Source organism: Pleurodeles waltl, chromosome 4_1, assembly GCF_031143425.1.
Source record: "Pleurodeles waltl isolate 20211129_DDA chromosome 4_1, aPleWal1.hap1.20221129, whole genome shotgun sequence".
In the NCBI taxonomy this organism is placed as follows: domain Eukaryota; kingdom Metazoa; phylum Chordata; class Amphibia; order Caudata; family Salamandridae; genus Pleurodeles; species Pleurodeles waltl.
In genome coordinates, this window is record NC_090442.1 from 889,598,976 (window position 1) to 889,623,592 (window position 24,617).

At 37.7% G+C, this 24,617-nt stretch overlaps 1 protein-coding gene across 2 annotated transcripts in view; it reads left to right on the top strand.

Annotated features, from left to right (window-relative positions):
• LHFPL3 (LHFPL tetraspan subfamily member 3) overlaps window positions 1-24,189 on the top strand; it is a 651,952-nt gene extending 627,763 nt beyond the window's left edge. The window contains exon 4 of one of the 2 annotated variants that reach the window (XM_069229643.1): window positions 19,456-24,189. Coding sequence is in view for 1 of the 2 variants with exons in the window: in XM_069229644.1 (XP_069085745.1) it covers window positions 19,456-19,469 (14 nt within the window). In the remaining variant the exon portion in view is untranslated. The remainder of the gene's footprint in view (window positions 1-19,455) is intronic. The other variant, XM_069229644.1, reaches the window with a different exon arrangement.
• Window positions 24,190-24,617: the final 428 nt, after the last annotated feature.

The window sequence follows — 24,617 nt, forward strand, 5'->3', positions numbered from 1 at the left end:
TAAGACTAATTCTACAAAACCTTTACAATGGTCACACCTGTCTCATCTTGTCAGTGCTCAGGATGAGCTGTGTGCAATTTGTGAAGGTGCCTCTAGGCAACTATTCCTCTTTCATGCATCACAAACACTTGCATGTTAGTCAAGTTGTATTCATGTCACCCCTCACTTTGCAATTATATATCCTCATGTTATTAGTACACCTTAAATCTACCTTCAGGCTTTATTTCTATTATCCATGGACAAGAATCCACAAAAAGAAAGATTTAGAGTAAACAATCTAAATTACTGGGATTAAATGTTGCCATGATAATTCATTTGATTTTATGTCAGCATTTGATTTCACTAGAGTCACTTTCCCTAATCCTTTCAAAATCCTTCCCTTTGGTTGACTCTTTTTGGTACACAAAGTCAGAGGCAGATTGTTCAAGGAAAGCTTTGAAAAAAAATCAACTTTCTTTCCCAAACGTTTTTTTAATTTGGACCAGTGTGTGGTTAACACTCAAGAAAAGGGTTTGTGAAATCTAATAGCTACAGACAGTCCTCAGCTAAGTGGAATTGCTCCTCATGCCTTTTTTGGCAGTCGGTTATAGCAGATGTCACCTTCATAGCAGTAACTGGGTCAACCCTTCGACTTGATGATAATGATTATACAAGCATGGGTGTTTCAAGAAATGGTGTGCATGCCTGATGAAAAGAATAACACATAAGGCTAGTCACATAAATATCACCTTTTTCAATCACATCTTTTGTCAAGCTAAAGTTGTGCCTGAGACTCTGCACATGCACAAAAATATGCATGGCTATCTTATGTAAATTGACCGTTGACTGAGATGCACATGTGTTTATGATGGATAAAAGAAGGCACATTCACAACTTGCACATGGCTCATCTTAAGCACACACACGATGATGTGGGTGTGACCATTACAACATTTTTGCAGACATTGTCCTGCTAATATATTTTCCTCTGACATAAAAATGGCTGATTTTAAATGTAAACCTATAGTCAGGTGACCAGGGCTTCTCTTGCTAGCACCCAAACCTGATGAAGAAATTTGAGGCAATCATTTCTTAAAATTTGCAGTTCAATATATGCTGAAATTGCTCCTTTGTGGGTGTTATCTTCTCTTTGTGGGTGTTAACCTCTTCCTTGTGGGTTTTATTCCCTCCTTAGTGGGTATGCGCCTCTACTTTGTGGGTGTTATTGTCTCCCTTGTGGGTGTTAACTTCCTATTTCTCTCACCTTTTTGCAGCGATGTTGCCTGCATGTCAGGGAAGTGCATGCAAACTGTGTAACTCTACAGATACTCTTCTCAGAAGGGGTTAGGAAGGCACCTGACATACATAGGTGGGAGATTTGGGGGGAAATGTGGCAAAGTCTGCATTTGCAAGATCATTAGGTCACACGTGTTGCTAAGATGTTTGCAGTTAATGGCTCTCTCAAAAGGATTTTGCCCAAAATAATGCAGCGGAAAAGATGATAGAAAATATACTTACTAGGGGTCAAACTAAAAGTGGAGTTTTGTTCTCCACTTAGATCATTTTCAAACAATCAATGACTAGGGTGACAAAAAGCCCAGAGGTTCAGGTGTCACACAAAAGGTCCATCTCACATTGCACCTTCAGGCTGAAAAGCTGTCCCTCGAGTGACAGAAATTGTAGGGGCTGAGTTATCATACAACAGAGCTAACCCTCTGGTGATAAAGACCTTTCAAACCATTCGCATTTTGGATTTTTTCACAAGATTTCTCAGACACTATAGGCTTGGTCCTCTCAGACCAGAGCAACAGTATTGTGGCCATCACACAAATGCAGGTTGAGAAGAAAAAGGTTTATTCCATAAACATGAAGAACAACTTAACAACCACTTCTCTGGCTCTCTGCCCCTCAACTGTTGCACATGTAATCCTTCCACACATTACATCCCTAGATTCTACTTTAACGTTCTTAAGTAAGAATGTTAAAGTAGAGTCTATGGATGTCATGTGTATAAGGATGTCATGTTGAACGATCTAGAGGCAAAGAAAATCATAGAACCCATAGAATCTTCTTCTTGGGTATCTCCTATTCTTGTATCTCTGAAAGGATCTGGTGGACTTAATTTATGCATAGATCTAAGTAGCCTTAATAGGGAAATGTGGGTAGACAAACGCTCTTTATCTAATACCTACAAGATGATATATCGACACTGGCAGGTGCCACAGTTTTTTCCATTGTGGATCTAGCAAGTGCGTACCAACAAGTGGAGTTACACAAAGATGCTAGATACCTTACATCGTTTGTGACACCTGAAGGCATGTATCAGTAGATGCGTGTGCCATGTGGATTTGCAAGTCCAGACTTAGTGTTTCAGCGTCTAATGAAGAGTGTATTGGAAGGGGCTGAGGGAGCTGCTGCCTGAATTAAAGAGATTGCTTGACAAGGGATTGCCATTAACATTTTCAAAATGTAAATTCAAGCAGGATAGAGTTGAGTATCTATGGCATAATATGTCTAAAGAAGGCAACAAACCTAAATGCAACCATGTGAAAGGTATTTTAAATGCCCCAGTACCTACTTCTAAAGGCCAATTGTTGTCCTTTTTGCGGTTGACAGAATTTTATGGGAAATTTCCGCAAGATTATGCAATCAAAGTGTATCCTCTCAGACAGTTACTAAAGAAAAATGCTAAATATAAATGGGGCATGCAACAAGAAGAAGCTTTTGAACTACTGACAAGAGAAATAGTGTGCCATTTTTTAAATCCTACGTGGTGGGAAAAAAATGTCATATCAGTGGACACCAGTAACGTGGTTTAGGCTGCAGTGCTCATGTAAAGAGACAAATACGAAGAATGGGTAGTTTCATATGCTTCCAGGTCACTAAAGAATTCTGAGTACAATTATTCTATCATTGTGAAAGAATTGTTAGCTTGTACTTGGGCAGGGCAACATTTTCATCAGTTTTTGTGGGCAAATATTTTTTTTTTAAGAACTACCATAAACCGTTGGTTAATATGCTAGCTCCTGGGGGTGATAGAACGTTGACTGCTCAATTACCAAGACTGGCAGTCAAGCTACAAGGATACCAGTGTATTGTGGGGTATGTACCTGGTCGCATAAATGTGCATGCTGATTGTATGTCCCAACTTCCTACTGCAGATGAAGGGAATCTGATGGAGGAACTGGAGTGTGAAGTGGCATTTGCCCTAGATGACGTTAATGGTTGGAATGCAAATGATAATGTGGTGAAACCTATATCTGAAGGGAGCTATGTGTAGTGACAATGTCCTACGAGATGTTCAGACCTATTTGAAGACAAGCTGGCCAGAAGAAAGGAAGCTGAATGGTGAAGTTGCTTTGTTGTTCAAGGTAAAAGAGGAATTAATGGTTTCCGATGGCATAGTCATTAGAGGTGACAAAATAGTCCCACCACTGAAATTTAGGAAATCAATTTTTATGTTAGCGTTCAAAGGTCACATGGGTATGTCTACCACAAAAAGGAGAATATGAGAGTTAACAAAGGACACCATAATTCCCATTACATTTTTGGTTCCCCAATTGACTTCAAAAAATGTGGTGGAGCTATAATATTTGCCACGGTATGTATACCAAAAATTGGGAAAGATAAAACATGTGGGAAAAATATATGGAAGTAATATTCAACAACTAGTGAATGGGTCACCGCAGAGTTTACAAAAAGTGGGCCACTATAAAGCAGGAGTAAGGATCACCAATGGACTAAATTTAACAGCCCACGATACAATCAGTGGTTGTGTTCACCATAACTTTATGTAGTAACTAATAATTCATATTTAATTCATTCCAGCAATCCACTGACCAGTGTGCTGAAAACTGGATAAAATATTTACATAAGCATCAGGTGGGCACATCACCAATAGACATACAAATCTTTAAGGGTAGATTCTTATTACGCTAGCCTGAAGTAAGATGGCCTCCGGGATTTAGATATGTTTCTGAGGGTGATATGCCTAGTTAAAATGGAATAGTCCCAATCCAAAATGGCCACTGCCTGAGGCTCTGTAGGAGTAGCTATTAGGAAATCAGTATCTTTGTACATAGCATTTTGAATTTCTTAAACAGCGATTTCTATGAAGTCGCAATTTAAGAAATGCAAAATTGCATTTTCGAACATCTGGCCCGTGGTGTTTTGCTGACTCAAGCAAGTCACCATTTCTGTGATGGCTTCCAATGGTAGGAGTCGCAATTTGTGACCTACCTCATTAATACAAATGGGTTTCACTTTTCAGTTGCAAATCTTCCCTTAATACACCACTGTTGTAAGCAAAGAATGTCAATGACAGGAGTCAAAGATTCATAGGATTTTTAAGGTTTTTTAATTGCTTTAGCATTCATAGGCCACAGATTAGGGGGCCAATTACAAGTTTGGGTGTCCCAATGCGGGACCGCCAAACTCGCAGAGAGGACGTCACCGCAATGGTGGTGGCACCGGACATTGCGCTTTCCGATGGTGCTGGGCAGGGGGGCCAATGGCATGGGCAGTACATGCCCTCCCCCCTATTTCCCCCAGCGCTTGATCTCCACCAGCCTTTTCATGGTGAGGAAACCACCATGAAAAGGCTGGTGGAAAACAAGGTTGTAATCAGCAAGGCAGCATGTCAGGATCTTGAATCCTGGCAGGGACGGGAGTCTATTGGCGGGTCCGCCCACTAAACTCATAATGTGGCAGTCGGACATAATGTGGAGTCTGTGAGTCACTTGTGACCGCCAGACTTGTTATCAGGCACTAAGCATTTTTGCCACCCCCATAAAATAGTTGTTAATTCCAGAGATGTTTTGACCAACGTCAATGACCTAATGTGCTTACAAAGGTGTAATTTGCCATGTTGAGTACAGCGTGTGTATGGCTCTAGCACTCCTCCCTGCAAATACATTTCATTAATGCATGTCTAAAAATTATCACTTTTTATCAGTGAAACAGGCCTCCCAAATATTCCTCTCTCTCTAACTACGCTACTGCCATTGGTGCCACATTCAGTATACATTTGAATAAGTTGCAAACACCACTGGTAAAATATGGGAAAATGAATGAGTAGCAAGCAGGTATAATATCCATTTGTCTTATGCTTTAAAACACTAAAGACACTTTTTGCTTCTGGAAATGTATTTGAGACTGTGTTAACTATTAAATATATCAATTATGTATTCCTTTCTATTTAAAAAAAAACACACAGTTAACTCACTGCATATTGCTGTAACTAAGACGTATACTAGCTGTTCCAGAAACAATTACTTTGTTCACTTATTCTAATAATCCTTTTCCTTGTTTCAGTTATTACCGTTTTGTGTACGATAATTTTTCTATTTGACTTTTACTTGTGTTTTTAGTTTTATTTGTTTTCTAGTTTGCTTTCAATAACTATTATATTGATCTCCATTTTTCTACTCATTAAAAAGTCATAAATCCTTTTAATACATCTGCCAAAATCACATCTGTGACAGAATTAATTAACTTTGCTTGGAATTTTAGAATAAAAAAATAAACATTGACATAATAACCTTTATTCAACTTCTTGTCACAAATCTAGCAGCCAGCCTACCATATGTGATCTGGGACACCCTTGGGTAACTTCCCCTGTTTGACAGCTACTGTATCTCCTTAACTTCCTGCCAAGTCCTCCCTTCCGACCAATACAGCATCCCCATTTGTACAAACCACTAGAATGTCATCATTATCTGTTTAAATGCCTAAAGGAATATTATAAAGAGGAAAGCGACAACCATGTACCCCGATAAATCTTCCAAATGCAGACTCCAAAATGTTTACAAACACAAGTCATTAAACAAGATTGTATACTGGAAGAACCATAATGATGCATCAAACACTGAAATCATTTTCAGCAAACCCATTTAAAAAAATCATTTGTATAAGTCATATATAATGCCCGAGGACATTTGATGTATTGGAGTGAGGATTTGTCTGTCTCTCTCTGGCTCACATAGCTCTTTCAAAAAGTTTTTCTCTTTCCTATCACAATTATCTATTTTTTCCTTAATTTACTTTAGTATTTTGTGAAGAGCTCCAATAAACCTCAAAATGGCTGCAAGGTATAATAACTCAAATAAGTTACTAGGTACTGTGTAACATGTATATAGAAAATTAAGACTGAACATCAAGCTCACAACACAAGTTTTATGGTTACAAAACAGATGTCAAGATCATTCAATGTTACTCCATCGACTGGGCAAGGTTACTCCTTGTCACCAGTCCTATTTAGCATTTTTATGAAAATATTAGGTCTAGAATTGAATAATCAACGTCATATAGAGGGTTCAGCTATGGGTTTATTTATACAAAATCTCTCTACATATGCAGATGATCTGGTTTTTGTTTTGTTCTGCAATGGAAGATTCAGATACCAACCGATAAAGGATAAACGTATTAAAATCTTGGGACGCATGATAGCTTATGAAAAGACAGCACTGTTAGAGTTACACTCAATGGCCAAGTCAGGTTAATGCCACTATTGTATTATTAGAGTGCACAAATCACATGTTCTCCTAGTGAAGTACTGATATATTACTTTACCTATTTATGCTACATTTGAAAATGTTGAATCACAAACAAACAAACGCTGCTGCTATGCTAGGTTTGTCCAAGTTTCCATTTCTCCATATGTACGACGACCTTTGCTACTCATGTACACAACCGACACAACCGATAGTGTCACTTTTTATAGGATGATGTAAACGTTTCTGAATAACCACGAACAAAAATGTTCTGCTTCAGATTGAAAGGGAGCGAAGCAAATTCCTAAATGTAGATTATATTGCTGGCTAGCACTCCGGAAAAATAGGCAAGGTGATTAACTTGGTGTAAGACTTAGAGGGGCTTCCAGCTTCACTGTGATCATCATCATTTACAAAGGATGAGTCCAAATACTTGAAGAAGCTCTGGTTGAACATTTTAGTATCTTTTATGAAGGCCCGAGGAGTAGTGTAGCCAAGGTGTTATTACTAAGAGTGGTACTGCTACTAGTATTAGTACTCTGCTGTTTTCTGCTAATACTGGTAAAAATACCACTAGCACTGCTATTGCCATCGGTACCCTTAGTTCTGTTACGTCATCTGATCCTACTAATACCAACCCTAAAACTGCTATCATTAGGACTACTAATTCTAATGTTCATACTACGAGTACTGATGCTACTTGTACTATTTTTACAAGTAGCATTGTAGACACAGCAGGGCCAAAAAGACCAGTAGCATTTTACTACAGCCACAAGGTGGTTCCTTGAATTACGTGGCACCTGAAGGACATAACTTCAAATCCCTAGAAAATTAATTCCATCTTTCAGTGTTTTGCCAAACTGGGCACAGCTGGGTCGTGTAACAGTGATATTGTTTACTTACAGCAATTAGAAACTGCAACTATTGTATGAAGCTATGTAAAAAACAAGATGTAAGAAGGAATATTAGAATCAATCAAAGTAGTCATAGTGACCATTGCATGAGTTGTAGTGGCAGTAGTGATATATGCTTTAGTAAATCATAATGAGTTTCGGGGACACATTGCAAAGTATGCCACTCTGGGGAGTTTAGTGGACAGGATTTTGAAAGATAGTGCAATGTGGGTGAGTCAGTGGGACTAAGAGGTGTGAAACCCCTTTAATGGGTAACAAGGGAAAATGCAGCATTTTCTTTGTGCTGTGTTTATTTTGTAGAATCCGCAGGCTGACCTTGATGGCCTCCTTTCATGCCGTTTCCTGCAGAATTGTACAGTTTTCCACACAGTAGAAAAAGGCAGACAAATGTGCTAATGCACATTTTCTTTTCTTTGTTTTTCTCCTTTGCCTACAGCCACAGAAAATCCGCGTGTGAGCCAGCTGTCCTTCCCATCCTGGAAGGGGAGATATTTTCCAACTATTTCCGGTTGAGAATTGGGTCAAATTCCTATTTGTGAATGTCCACAAATGTACGTTAGTGTGCATTCACAAACTTACAAGGCAAACCACTCCTTGTAACGTCCACTGAGCATCTGTTGAATGGGATTGTTACTGCAGATTTCTCCACTATTATGGTAAAGGCATCGGCAGTTGATAAATTAATTTACACCTGTCAGAAAATATTTTTTGAATTCTTGGGAGGCAACAATTAAGACATTTTCATCTGACTGAAAAACCTCTGTGTATTGGGACTACTACTTTTATTAAAGATGCCTATGAATGAGACAGTGGTTGGGTGGGGATAGCTGGTTTCTAAAAAAAGTGATTGCCCTCCATTGCAGCTGCGATCATTTTATTTATTTAGCTGGCTAAGGTTAACTTTCAAAGGCACATACATGACATTGTAATGCTGTAAAAGTGATTTAGATAACTTGATTTATTGTATTTTTTTTTCTCTGACAGTACCACAGATGAAAAAAGAAGCAATTAAGCTACATGGAAGTTTAGGTCTGGCTTGACAGTGCAACTATCACCTTACTTTCTAACCTAAACCAATATTATTCGACAGGACTTTGCTTCCACACGAATATATATTAATTCCCTTGCTGCATAATGCTTCATATCACCAAACTACATTTCTTTAAAGCCAGACCTATTGGCATTGCTAATGCTTGTTGTTCAAGGTCCCACAAAATATTCTGACTGGCCTTAACAATGGAATTTTGTGGAAGCATTCTAAGCCGACTGATTAGCTCAGTTAGTTTTCTCTTTTTAAATAGGTTGCGATATCTATTCCAGGACAATGGTTCTGTATAATAAACGCTCTGTTTATTTTGAACCCAGCTGTTCCAAAATTCATACTAAGACAAAAACGGAATTATACAATATAATCAAGGTACTATGACATGGACATCTGTGTTCTAAAGTTGTATGAGGTGGGTCAGGTTTGGGTGGACAACTGTCGGTCAACTGAAGGAATGGGTGGGCGGACCTTTGGAATGGTACATATTGGCCAGAGAACCTTTGACTTCAAATATCTGGTGTCATTTCTTGTCACTTCTAGTTGTTGTTTCCGTTTTTTAATATTGAGGAAGGTGCATCCCTTCCTCAATGATAACAGTAAGCACTTTGGTGTATGAGCTGTTATGCCTCCCAACCAGACTGTGCCAATTCACTTTATTTAGCCCAACCTTGTTACCTGTTGCATTGTCTCTGGCCACTTCAAAGCTAACCTTCCTGACTGGTGACATTGTGTTAGTCACATTAGATCTCTTCTACCAGCCATTCGTTGATTCGATAAAAGATAGTGTTAACTTAAACTTTTCTACCACAATTCATCGTAGTATTTACCACGGCTCAGCAGCCTTCACTGAGAAGTATGTTTGTGCCCACGCATCTGATGGCAGCTTGCATCTTTCTAGTTACTGCTCATTTACTGTCTGCTCCTAAATTTAATACAGCATGCTTGGGAGGACTCAGTTTCTCCAGACTGGCTCCCTCCCTTAAGGTACTGCAGGCTATGATTTATTTATTCGGTCCTTGCTTTTCAGAAATCTTTGAAGACCCTGTTCTTTATGGAAGAGTACAATCTGGGGTGGTAGTTATGTTCCTTGCCCAAGTACAATGAAACCTTTACAGTTGGACGAGGGCTAAAAACATACTAACTGATACAACTAATACAACATACAGGAATGGAAGTCATTTAACAGTATATTGTTCAATATCCCTATATTGTTTCCAAAATCTTAACTCACTGGAAGAGATCAACATGATTCACAAGTCTGAATCATCATCCCCAATATTGAACTTTTCTTTGGGGTCTAGATGCTTGTTTCATTCCCCCACTATGGATTTTGTGATAGGATTTCTGCGTAATCGTAACCACTTAGTGAAATAGGAAACTGGTGCAGAAATAGAAGGTGAGAAAAGTTGATCTAATAGAGTCTAAAATAAAGTTATGTAACAGGTAAATACATTTTGCAACAGGAAAATAAATGCATATCAGATACATTGTATCCCATAAAAATAAGACAACTGAAAATACAATGTGAGGTGAATTAGCACAGCATTAAATAATGAGCTTGGAGGTAGTGCCCATCACCATTCATGTGCTAGCTATCAGCACATCAAACTTTCACTGTCCAAGTAGTAAACAACATACCATCAAAACTAATGACATAAGCTACTGAGGGCTATTGAGGGCTTGTATCGCATGCCAGCCACCCTCAAAAATATACAAGTGTTTCTCAAATGTTCCAAATTGCTAACAATATATATTAGGCTTATTAATACTCTATCAGATACTGATAATAGGATTAATAATAACTTCTGTGACAATGAAATATGATAGTTTTGCCTGTCAGCTGATATGACTAATGCTTCTCTTTGTGCCATGAGCTTTTTCACAGTGCCAGAAATAATCCTGTAAATATAGTAAGAAACTCCTGAATGATAAGTTTTAAAGAGAGTAAATATATTGTATGATTGACTTGAGCCGAATCCAACCAATGAACTAAATTAAATACACATTGAGGATTAAAGCATGGATGTCAGCTTATGCACTTTTACGGCGTACTCTGTGAAGGTAAGAATAGAAATGGACAACTTATACAAACAATCAGTTTTTCAAAATTAAATAATACATGTTGGTGAAATATCAGTAAAACTGTCAAGGCCCTAGCACACAGTAATGTAGGCCACACAATCATTTACAAAGAGTCCAGCAATGTGGAGAAGCTTTAGGACCTAATTATGAGTTTGACGGACAGGCTAACCCGTCTGCAAAACTCCCGACAAGGTGGCTGCCACTGTAGTGGTGACCACCCTGCCAGACCTAATAGGAGTCTTCCGTTAGACTGATGGACAGAAACCGAGGTTTCCACCTGTCAGCCTAGCAGCAAACAGGCGACAGCATTGTCTCCGGCTTGAAATCAAACCAGCGGCAATGCTGTTGCCTTCAGGGTGCACTTGCACCCCTGCAATGTTCACTGTCTGAACACAGCAGACAGTGAACATTGTGAGGGTGCTGGGTAGGAGCACAGTATACGTAAAATCAGTTTACACATCTACGTGATAAATTCAAGTATAAAGCACAGAAATATGCCACCGGTGAGTGGAAAGCACACAAAATGGGGTGAAAACACCTGAAACCAAAGTGGCTCAGTCACTCTATTGTACAGTCATGGAAACCTCAGAGCAAATAGTAGGCCACCAAGTACCATAGTCATTAAACTAGCAAAAGGAGTCTTACCAAGGCAATTTAATCAATTATATTTTAATGCAGGAATCCTACAAGCATGGTAAATTAGTGTTGTGATGCAGATTAAAGAAAATATACAGAAACTTTATTACATACCACACATGAGTACTCCACTCTGCCCTCCTATTTAAAAAATCTATGTCAGATAGAAACTAACGAAACCTATAACAAAAACAATGTGGATGTATTAGGCACAGACAGTGATCCATGAACTATGATGGGGAAAGAAGGATAGGATCAGTTCCTACTTGCTAAAAGATGAGCAAAAAGGGGAACAATAAGCTGCCAAAGTAGCCACCAAGGGAATTATCAGAGGAATGCCGCCGGTGCCTGCACATGCAAATGAGGCCAGGCAGAAGCTGCAACCTTGGACTGAGTTCCAAGCCACTGAGTTACAGATGCCCTAAATGTCTAAAAGCAGTTTTAATAACCATACTGATCCAATCTAAACATGGGACAGTAACCTGGTAGACTAATTTAAAAGGTGGATTCCTGAGAAAGCAAGTATCCTATAAAAAATGAGGGTGAAACATTAGAAGTGGTGAAACAAAACGGTAAGGGGCCAGGGGACCCAGAAACCTCAGTAGGCCTGTGAGGCTAGAGATAATCAATAAATCATGCCTGCCAGAAAAGTTTGCATAAAGCTAATGCTAAGAGGACAATCACAGAAAGGTACCACCACACAATCGATACTGGTTCAGGATAGTAACAATCCAGAAAAAGAGACCTGTAAAGAAGCACCTAATTTCAAAGGCATAGAAGCACTCTCTTGTGGGAGACATGCCCAACTTCAGGCTTGTTGAGAGGCTCTGAGAGGAAGAAGTGCTGGAGCTTAAGAGCTTAACTAGATAAACACCAAATTATTCTCAGCAACAGCAAGAATCAGAGCATATGCACACCAAATGTCATAAAGACACTACAGAGAAACTCTTCGTCTTCGTCATAGACATATGAAGTGAAAGAATGTGTATAAGGGCCTAGCCAAAAAGAGGAAGAAAGGTGAAAAAAACAATTAGACAAGAGAAAAAGTCTTAAACAGAAGCAGGACTAGAATAAAATATTGTTGCTAGTTAGTACCACTCTGCTGACTTGTTAACACCCTATTTGTAACAAGTATTAGCTTGCCAAATCCACCAGTTTTCTCTAATGGACAACAAACAGTCCACATCATGTCTTCTAATCACATATTTCATCAACCCCAGGACACACCATTTTGGTCCATGACCTGAATGATTCAGAATTTGTTAGTGGGCGACTAACAGCGCATTAGGAACACTGAAGCAAATCCAAGATTGGTGTTGTAGGATGCAGCGTTTTACCTCTAGTGATGTTTTCCCTCTGTAATGTAAACACCTGGCATTCAATACAGTAGATCACATTTTTTGTTCCACATTTAGAAAACACTCCTAATTGCCATTCTTTTCCATTGATGTTACAAGATTTAAAAGTGGTTGTTGTATTACAAGCACGTCATTTCCCATAGCAATAGTGGCTGGCAATATGTTCTAGACCCCATAAAGTTTTTATATGGTTCTTTGTAAGCTTGTACTAGCCTATCAGAGATTGTGACCTCATTGAAATGTAAAGAGTGTTTTTTCAATTCCAAAACTGTCAGTGTGCAACAAAAGCAATTTTGTAAAATCAATCTTATTAATATCATTACATTCAGTTCTGAATGTTAGCACATACACAATGGTTTTCCTTTGACTATAATAAGATCTCACAATCATTATACCATGTGCTTTTCAATGATTTTTAACCAGGCGGTAGGGGTACCCCCTTAGCCATCATTTCAGACACTAGTGGTCCTAAGGTTTTTAGAGCAATGTCTATTGTAATTTGGATTGCTTAACCTTCTTGGATTGACATGTCCAGAAATTTGATTTTAGTGGTGTTATATTTCAGGAAATATTGTAGTTTATGGTTTTGTTTGTTCAGCCATTCACGCAATTATTCTAAACTTAACCTAGAGCCTCTCCAATCATAAATACATTGTTTATACAGCATAGGCATTTTCTTATGTGTTATATATAAGGATTGGTATTAGAATAAATTGTTGTTTGCCACGGCATGGGAAAAATCACTCCCATCAAAACGTATTTGACCTGTTTAAAGAAGATATCATTGAAAATAAAGGGATTGTGTTAGAGAGAGCAAAAGCAACACAGTCAACAATCATTGAGTAAGGTATCCAATGCAGTAGGATACCAGTATCTAGCACTGACTCTAAAATTGCAAGGGTTTCAGTTTGGGGAATATTTCTGTACAGACTTTCTATGACCAAGGTTGCCTTTAGGTCTAGGGAATTCTTAACGGTGAATCCTTCTGTCTCATAGATAACTGACATGCTATTTCCAGTATATGGGTGTGCCAAATCAGAAAAGAGTTTATGAGGAAATCAACACAGTCAGCAAGAGGTTGTAAGATGTATTGACAACCACCTACGATAGGTCTGCCAGGAGGTTAAGTGCATTTTTTCTGTATTTTGGCTAAATTTTAAAATGCAATAGTAGTGTAATCAAATTTGTTAAGTTAAGCAAACTCTTCATCATTGAGCCAAGATTCTTTAAAACCTACCTGGGTCAATTTGTGATTTTTTTTGGATTAGATAGATTAGGATCATTAGGCAGCTTCTTGTAACAAGCAGGATTCTGGAGTAGGTTTAGAATTTATTTATCATAATCAGATGTAATTCAGGTCACAGGGGCTGTTCCTCAAAGTCTAGGACTAGAATAGGTTACAAATTTTATTTGTTTTTTTGATGTCATATTAAGATCACAAATATCTCAACTCAAAAATACTACAGCAAAAATATCATAGACAAAAAATATCCACTGTACATACTAACAATGTAAAGAACATAACGATTGAGTACAAAAAACTAGTAGACAAATATAGTGATATTACACAGACATGTGTGTCTAGTTGTATGTTTTTTAACATTGTAATACCTTAAAACATAACTTTACAAAATATTTCATATAAAATATAGATATTATATAGTCAAATGAAATCAATGTAATATATATTTTTAAAAGTGAAAGAACAATTGTATTTGCAAACAGATTTAAACAAAGAAATAAAATATAATAAAACAATATATAATTGCTTGACATTATCGTGCAAAATATATATTTCTTGGAAAAACACTGATAATTACTAAAATTATTCAATAATATATATATATAAATATATATATATATATATAGAGAGAGAGAGATAGAGAGCGAGCGAAAGAAGTTAATTGCAAAGTAAAATTGTACAAAATAATTATTTCATTAAACCTATATTAAATTAAAAATAAATTACTAAAATTAATTTTACTCCAAAATAAGTTAAAAACCAAAATAAAAATATACAATTTAAAAAAACAGTAAAATAAAAGAAAATAACAAAATTATTTCTAAACATCTTAAAAAAAATAAACATAAAAAACATTGAAAAAACAAACACAATTCAAAAATATGAATTAAAAAAAATACTAGAAACATAAAAAAAATACATACAACTTTAAAAAAAGAAAGCATATTTACAATTTTACCTCCAAGCTAGTATACTGTATATAAAAATGTGAAATCGAAACTCATTTAAAAGAAAAAGATAACAAAACATATAAATCAAAAAAATAATGCTACTACAACAAAAAAAGTTTAGAAAAAGTGTTAACATTTGGACTAAAATGTGCTATTTGTACTCCAACCTATGCAACAGTATTGAAAGTGCTGGACTTTGGAAGTGTTAAAGTGACTATTACCACTCCAACATAAGCAAGAGTAGAGAAAGCATTGGACATTGTAGGGGTCAGATTAGCTATTTCCACTCCAGCCTAAACAACAGAAAGGAATGCAAAGGACTTTGAAGGGGGAAATTTAATATTTGAACTCCAACTTTAATGACAGTAGGGAACGTGTTAGACTTGGAAGGGGTCAGATTTACTATTTCCACTACAACCTAAGCAACAGTAGGGAAAGTGCTGGACTTTACAGGGTTTGGAATATACTCTTTCCAATCAATGGCTCAGTAAGCCTCACCTGGCTCCACTTTCAAAAACCTATGACTGGTAGATCTTCTGCCTTTCTGAACATGCAATGGTCTGTCCCGATGAGGGCAGGCCTTCCTATATTCATTTCTAGACAGGAAAAGATAAAACCCTATAAATGTCAGGGAGATTCCTATGCTACTTTACAGGAATCATGTTTGGGAATTAGTTTTTATAAAACAAAAATAATGCAGTGTATGCTACCATTAATGATCTACCCACCCACCATTCAATTTTCAATGAAGAACTCATGGCACGTTTGTAAATTGTCTTTTGCTGGGTGTATAGAGGTAAAGATATTCATCAACTGGCAGGCCTCTCACTGAAATGTAAATGATTCTACTTCATGACACCCACATAGGTAAAGATGACACTTTTAGGCCTGTATTTATATTGGTCCTGCTATGTCCGGTACCATTATAAGTCAGTTTCCGCACAGCTTCAGTGTGAAAGTAGTGTTTCCAGGCTGGCTACACAATGGAAAGAACAAGCGCTTTTCCATATTTGGAAAACACATTTCTCCATTGCCTCAGTGTATAAAGCATCACTGAATCCATATTTCCACTCCACCCTATTACATAAAGAAACATTGCATGAACATTTCCACTTTGTGTCAATGTGTCATGGACCATTGTGGGCACATCGCTGCATCACTACATCTCTATACCACCCCAGTAGGTATAGGACCACCTTTTCAAAATGTACCCAGTCTGTAGACTTCTGCTGCATTATCATGTTCAATTTGCCTCCTCAAAAATAATAACCAGCACATTTCATATTCTCCCAGAGAAAAAACAACACTACCATTAACCTTTTCATTTTACCCATTGGACTCCCTCAAACATAAATAACATATTCAGAACAGAGCAATCAAATCACCAGGCAGCAGTAATGTTTGCTACCACCAAAGACATAGAGCTGGTAGACTACTGGGAAGCAGCTGTACAAGCTTCCAGCAAACAGATAGAACAAGTGAAGCACAGACAAGAAAGGGGAGCAACAGTTCATGTCCCCATCACTCAGAAACCGGGAACAATACTGAGGTCAGTAGTGCAAGCTTCTCTAAAGCCAATACATATTCAGCACTCAGAAGCAATATTATAAGCTACCTTCCTGCTTACTGAGTACTGGAAGCAGCAATACCAGGTACGGAAAAGGGTGATAGCCATCCAATCTTCCCTGCAAACACAGACAAAGTGGAGCAGTAGTCAGCAGTAGTGCATGTATGTCAACAGAATCAATGTTGAGGGAACACATGACAGCACTGTCTTTGCCCTTCATAACATTGCATCCAACACACATTCCCTCCACCAAAAACCATAAATGCTAAATTGCCAGTCTGCCAAAATATTAATTTTTATTTCTAACAATATCTACTGGCATTGCTTGCTAAAATAAGGGACATTGTTGTTAAGTCCTACTTCTCCTCGATGAAGTCTGTTAAATGCCGCACAAGCATGAATATCCTAATCTCTGTAGTTAGGGAGGACCATGGCCAAAGCCTATGGCAAGTTCTTGGAAACATATGCATTGGCACTGCAGATATATCCCCCAGCCATGACTCACTGAGAAGCCAAGGAGAGCATGTGTTGAAGCATGTACATACCTAATGACATAGAAAGAACATCCAAATATACTGCCACTAATTTAAGGGATTAAACGTGTTTTTGGGTGCCTCTTTGCTTCCTTCCGCAGTGCAATAGAGCCATGCAGGTAGAGGATGAATCAACCTAAATTGAATGTATAACACAAAAGGCCCAGAGTCAACATGGTAAGTAGCACCCTGAAAGCTAGAATGGAATGCAGCATCCTGCATCTTAGTAATTGCACATAAAGGTACTGCAGTGATGCCCATAACACTTTGCACTACACATTGCATAGGGACCCCTCATCACCACAATGAAAGCCACCTTCTACAACACCACAATCAGCAAAAAAGCCATTTCATAATACACTAATCTACTTCCAGGTCCTCCAGTCCATCGTCAGTCAAAAACACAGCACCATCAAACACTTATTCAATGAGAAAATCAGAAGCATCAGAGCCCACATTAACAGCATGATGCAGACATTCATATTACTTCCTATCACACATTCATCTACCTCTACGTTTAACTTCTTATCATTCCCTGAACTTACCATCATTCCGAACTCACTCAAGGCCACCTGCTACATCTATGGTTAAATCTCTTCAATGAGATGTGCTAACATCTCATCTCTGTATCATTAATTCCATCTCTGAGCCATCAGGTTTTTCCAAACTCCCTAAAGACATAACAGATGTTCCCCTTGCTAAAGGCACCTATCCTGGACTCTGAATTTTGCTCCTTACCCATCCACCATTTGTAGGAGCAATCATGATAAAAGCAGTATTCATACAGCTACAAGAATAGATCTTCAAGAACAATCTTCCACAACACTACCAATTCGGCTTAAGGCCATTCTGCAGTGCAGAGTTAGCTACTCTTAAAGTAGAAGACAATGTCCTTCTTAGAAAGGACAAAAACATCTGCTTCAGCATCCTTCTGTGCTTCTCCATGACTTTCATCACTGTCCACCATCAAGCATGAATCGCCACCAAGCATAGATCAACATCAAAACATGCATGGCCTTCTCCAACCCAATCCTGCATAGCTTCCCCTTGTAATAAACTGGGTTATATGTTGAGAGGGGTGAGAGCCCACTCAGGGAATAAACACAAACCATGGATGGGTGAATCACAAATGTCACTAAATAAACCTATGCTTAACCCTTCAGTAGTTGCTTGACACAAAAGCAGTCAGGTATAACTTAGAGGCAATTTGTAAAGCATTTATGCAGCACAGTAATAAAGTGAAAAAACAACACAAGAAAAATCCCAAACCAATTTTAAATAATAGAGTACATTTTAATAAATAAAGTAACACCAAAGCAACACAAATCCAATAAGTAGAACCAGACTTATAGGTTTAGCTGAAAATAGTGCCATAAAGCACCATTCTCAGATACCTGTTCATGGTGGACCAGGTCAAAATCACAAGTTCAGACCGACTGTAAAGGAGCATGTGTCCGATACAGGGACAAGTTTGTCTTGGTAAATAGTTTAACTTCTCAAGGTCCAAGTGCACACGAGGAGCCTTAACTAGAGCTTACCGTTGGCCAGGCCACAAGGAGGTCGATGTTAGCAAGCAGAACGGTTGTCACGGGTGCTTTGCGTTGAAAGCGCCCCTTCAAAGTTGACATGTAGGTCTACTGATGTTTATCTGGAAATTGGTGAGATGCGACAGACATTGGGTATATTCTACCCTTTAGGAAGATGTGTCCACTTTCTGGCTACCCATTTTTCAACCTTAAAGGGGTGCCTACTATTTCAAACACATTGCAATTCAGAATATGATTTCCCGGATTACCCATGGAACTTAGCAACCACTGGCTACCAACATCTAAACTTTGAAGGGATGTTATCAAATTGGAAATACTTTAAAGGTATATACATTGTCTCTTTCAAAAACGTTGATCCATTTTCATTTGTCCATTTCCAAATGGTATGATTGATATGAGAGGGAGGGGTATGGTTTTTTCTACTCTTTCAGTAGTTTTCAAATATGGAAGGTATCTTTTTAAATGCATTCATAAGATCCACTGTTTTCTATAACAGATTTACAAACTCAGGTTCTGAGGAACACAGGGTTGCCCCTTATTTTTCACTACATTTACACCTTGTGCCAGTTTTTGGATGGGGAGGTTAATGCCTGGCCTATCCCAAACTGGTTCTGGTCAGTTTTTCCCCTTCTCCTTGGTTTGGCTCAAACTGTTTGCTTTCTTTATGAACGTGATGAAATGTCCTTTTTAAAGCATTCTTTAACTTCAAGTGTTCCTTTTATGAGAAGGGTGAGGTCAGTACACATTTGCAATATTTTAACTGAAATCTTAAAACAAAATGCACTTTTCATAAATGTAAATCGTCCTTGCAAAGTACTCAGAAACTTTTATGAAGTAGAATCTGTAAAAAATTAATATTGCTAAAGCGATTCATCTGCTTCTTCCTGTATTTTAAACTGGTTCTCTTAACTTCTATTAATAACTAATACTATTGGGACTAATTCTGCCGTTCCCCAAGTCCTTTGAAAGTAACAGTAGAAACAAAGAGAAATAACACTTATGTTGTTATTAAAAGTGTGTTTTCTGTGTTCTGACATACGCTGCACTATAAAAATTGAAACATTTCTTTACCACTGAAGCATACTCACTCCGTCCCTTTCTTTTCTTTCAGGTTTGTTGAGTTAAATGTTTGCAGCGTGAGCACAAAACGAAGATCGGTTTTTGTACATCACCATCATGTGAAACGAATAAAAGAAACACGTTTCCAACAATGAAGAATGCGAGCTTAACTACGTTGTGGATGAGATGTGCAGGACTGGATTTGTGTTTTTTCAGCAAAACTACACACAGGGATAAAACATCTGCTGACTAGAAACGGACTATGAATAAAGCATTGAAAAGATGCACGTTTGCCAGAAACGAATATACGTGCTTTGAAGAACAGCCAGGCATAATATGTATGTGTATTCAAGAAATTTGTAAACTTTCATTTTTATTGATTTTAAAAAGAAGCTTTAAATTTGTCACATTTGTGATGCTGTTCATTTAGGATTGTTCCTGAGCCAGTAGGCAGGAGACTGAATTAATGTCACCTCCAAAAAATAGCAAGGGTTACCTATCTTGTAATATGACTCTGAATGTTTTCACCCTGTATGTGCGACTTTCATTGCAAGACGTTTGCACCTCCAATATTTCATATGTATATAATGAAGCTTTTTAGTGTTGTCGTAATCTCCATTCATATACTGTCAAGGGATAAACCTATTTGTGGTTGTAAACACCACTCCTGTGTGGAAGGTGTTTAAAATGACTCAATAATGTGAAACTCACAAACGTGAGTTCTGGGTTACAAAGTGCCAAGTTAATAGGTATAACATTCATGAATACACATTCCACTGATATGCTACTGAGAAGGCTTTACTAGTAAACAACTACACTTTTTAGAGAAAAGGTTTATAGCATTCAAACAAATGCTGTATTGCAGAAGAAAAACACTAGCCAACTACTAATGTCAATTATGGATTTAAACACATCCACACAATAAACACAGTCTCTGATAATATTGTATAAAATTTAGTTTGATCTCCCTGTTTATGATGGGATCAACGAAGTGAATTAAAAAAGAAAGTTTCTACTATTACAGAAATGTCCACAAAAATTATAGTTGTCCTAAAAGTGACTGAGAATTCAACTGATACACAGGAATCTCTTACAGAGGATACGCTGCAAAGAAAAATGCAAACTATCCAAGGAGTGAGTCCATAGAAAAGTCTTTTTCTCATCTTGAAAGTAATGCAGAACTAGTCACAGAAGAGGCTGAATTTTTGGAAAATGTGAATCTGTCCAAGGGAAATGATGGTATTTAATTAGAAATTTCATCACCAACATATATGTAGGTGTGAGTTTAACCTTATTTTAAGTGACTCTCCATGAAGCTATGAGGAATTCCATAAAGTACGTGGGCACACTTTCATCTATGAAGTATTGACTAGTTACGAGTTGTATTACATTTGGTTATTCTAGTGATGAGATCCGTGTAGATACTACTACTAGGCACTAGGTAAAATAAGTATTGTGACAGATATACCCGCTGTCAAACAATATGTGTTGGATGAAGGGATCAATCAAATAAAGACATTTCGAGTGTGTGTTTTTGGTTTGGTGCAGGATGATGACCCACACAAAAGGTAGTTTGCTTTGTAGCAGCACTGCCTCAGGTCGTGTAATGTGTTCAACCTCCTTGTAGTGAGTTCTTCTTTAGACAAATGCCCACTTTTCTCCTCTGTCCACAATGCAGTTACAGCAACAAGGTGGGATTTTATTTTTTATTTCTTTGAGATTATAGATTATAACATGATCAAAATATCAAAAACTGTGTTTGGGCTCAAACTGCATTTAACATTGCCTAGGTCAGGGTTGCCTTACGTAAATCAAAAAGCATCAAAATCGTACCAGATTTTTTGGCTATCCACATAGAGTCAATGTACATACAATTGACATGGATAGAAATCACTACATAGTATATTATAGACATAAATAGAAATCCATTACATAGTCTAATTTAGTTCAGTCGGCAGTTACTGGGAACATTTGGAATGGTACAGCCATCACTGACCAACAATGGGCATCACTGGCTTAAAAGATATTGCTATATGCATCAAGACAGGAAAGAGTATAGGCTCATTGCAAAAATCATGTGGTTACTTATAAATCAGTGTTCATCATAGACTTCAATGTAACACTAATCCATACAATGAAATAATGTGAACGTTTATGAATACATTTGGGGATGTTGGTGAATTGTCTCGACAAATAAAGATGACTGGGAAAGTAGACGAAATAAAAAAGGTATGTATTTTGTCTGCTATATGGTAGCCTGATGGAAAAAGTATTAGCTACTAATGTTCAAACTAGTCAGATCTGAAATGCTGGACCATGTGAACTATATACATGATGAATGCATAAATTAAACAATGAAACTGAGAACCATGACAAAAGTAAAACCAGATACTTGCCCAAGTCAGGAGTGAGTTCAACAAATGGTTTATTTCTGGTCTTCCCCTTAAAAAATCTTACAACATTCATATTTGATTACAAAAAAACGGTTCAGAAGAGTGATCCTGATCAATCCAGGACGGCAATATAAAATACAACTTACTAAAAGTCAGACCTATCAGAATGGAAATGTCTGAGGTGAAAGTGTCCCACCGTAGTGTTACAAGCATCAGTGTGGTATAGAACCATTTTATTATTGCCACCTTAAAGTAAGATAATACTTGTTTAACATCATGCTTCATAATGACCTTGTGCGATTTCTTAGCACTGTAAATAACAGTTGTAACAAACACAGAACGCAAGGGCATTCAGTTTGAAAAATTGAGAGAATGAAAGGCACAGTTGGCCTTGTTGGATTTTAAACTTTGGGACTCAGACCACAGCAGTTGCCAACAGTGAATATTTAACTAACTGAGCCACCTTGGCCATGGCATTGGACATATCCCACCAGCCATCAAAGTTATACATATTGCACCACTCCAAGAATAGTTTGAAGTAAGTTATCTAAGAATGCTTGTGTTCTGTTGTAATAGATTGCTTTAAGTAGCTCAATCTGAATTCGTATTCTTCATACAGATTTACTGTATTTCATCTGCAAGGGAAACTGGGCCTACGTGATTTGTGAGCCCTATAGAAACTCTTCATTAGGACAGAGGTTTTTAATCATTGTGATGAGGTAAACATTTTGTTTCTGGAGTGGCTTTTCATTCAGAAATGTAAAACAGAACAGTAATATTAGCATATAGTCTAACACATTTTAGGATAGTCCGAAGATCCTACGTGGTTCAAAATCACTACATAAAAGCCAATTCTAATTTACCATATGTGCACAGGACGTGGTTATAGAGCAAGTTAGGCAGGCTGTGTTAGCACATTATAAACAGTACTAACGCTAATAGTGTGTAAACAACTATGTAAAATCCTAAGTGTTGGTTGTCAAATATAAAAAATGGGTCTTTCTCTGTTTTAATGTGAATATCTCCTGATCTCCCCTTTCTGTTTTTCTCAATGTGTAAAAACTTGTACATTTACATTTTCAGGCCAGCCATCAATAAATGTGTCAAAATATATTATGTGCTGAAAATACTGTCCCCGTGCATTTAGGTTATGGGTGGTGTTTAAATACCAATAGAATGTGTTTAAGAAATTTTATAACATTTTACAATGAAGTACATTTTATGCTTTTCTCAGACAAGACGTTGATTGTAATTGGGATAACTGGAAACACAGCTCCCAACATCTTGACACCATTTGCAGGTAGCAATATGGCTTCCTGTTCACACTTGCTAGACAAATAGGTTTGTACATATCCTGTATCTGATTCTGACTCAATGTATAGTGTTGTTCACCAGCAAAAAAGAAAAAAACATTGCAACTTTAAAATGTTATCTGCAGTGTTAGTCAGCAAGCATGCAGCACCTTTAAAGACACGCTTGCAAGTGAGCCTTCATAGAGAATTTGTGATTCCTGTCCCCATTACTACCGTTGAAAACTATGACATTGTCTCTAGCACCAGAAGACATATTGATAGCATTCTGAACATTTAAAAAAAACAATGTTCCAGCTCCAGGTATATGTAAATATATCACATGACCATCATAGCCTTTTCTTCATGTTCCTCTTGCTGTCAGCAACAGTACTCACAACTAAAAGACTGGGCAGATTCCATGTCTTGCAACTGGGAGGACCATCTTCTTATTGTTTTCTAAGTCTAACGTACATATACAATTAAGCATTTTAACCTACCACATAGGGCTATAATGGTTATTGGCCTGAAACCAAATTACAACAAGGGAGAATGCCTTTACAACCTGTATAGTCCAAGGCAGATGGGCTATAATACTATTAGAACACTTCACCCACTGAGAGTAGGATGTTCTAAAATAAACAGGAAGAAGATACATTTGGAATATTGGAGCAGAAGGTCTATGCCAGCCATTATGAGCCCCGGGTCACCTTATTGCCATTAGTAGAGTTCTTAACAATCAAACTGTTTAATATTTACTTTAACACTACAATTGACTTTATGGCATATGTAGCTACTAAAGAAGATGACTCAATTCCGAGCCCCCCCGGTTTTAAGCAAAATCTGATCTGGGGATCAATATATTTATGATCTCTGCCGACGTACAGTAGACATTAAAACACAGAGGTCTCTGCCTCTTACCTTCTCATTCTCTCTGAATGACCTTGCTTCAAATTTTATCTTCCAAGCAGAATGAAGAATGCAATCCCCATCTGAAATGTGTATGACTTTGCTTTAGATTTTATCTTCCAAGCAGAATGAAGAATGCATTTCCCATCTGAAATGTGAGGTTTCTGTTTCCTGCATTAAATAATTGCTTTTAGCATCTGGGGTTAGTAGTGATTATGTTAAACTGTGTGCTAAAGTTACCAGGATTGGGGCTGAGAACCAGCATCCTTTGAATCCTTTTTCTTTGTATAGCTGTACTTTTTCTGGGGAACTGACCAGACACCGAAATTAAGCCCTCCACTTGCTCCTATTCTGTCTGGAAAAAAAGCACATATGATATTCTTGCTATCACACTGTGTTGTCATATCCCCTAAATAGTGTGATGAATCAAGGCATAGTCTGGCATTATTCTATTATTAGAACATTGGAAGTTGGCAGCTCAATTGAAAACAATGGAGTGAAGCGGGCTTTTACTGGCTGGTAAAAGCCTGCTGCGCCAACATTCCAATGTTCGCTTTGTTCACAGCAGCAGCTGTGAACAAAGCCTCACGGAGCCCGAGGGGATTTTAATCCCCTCGGGCTCC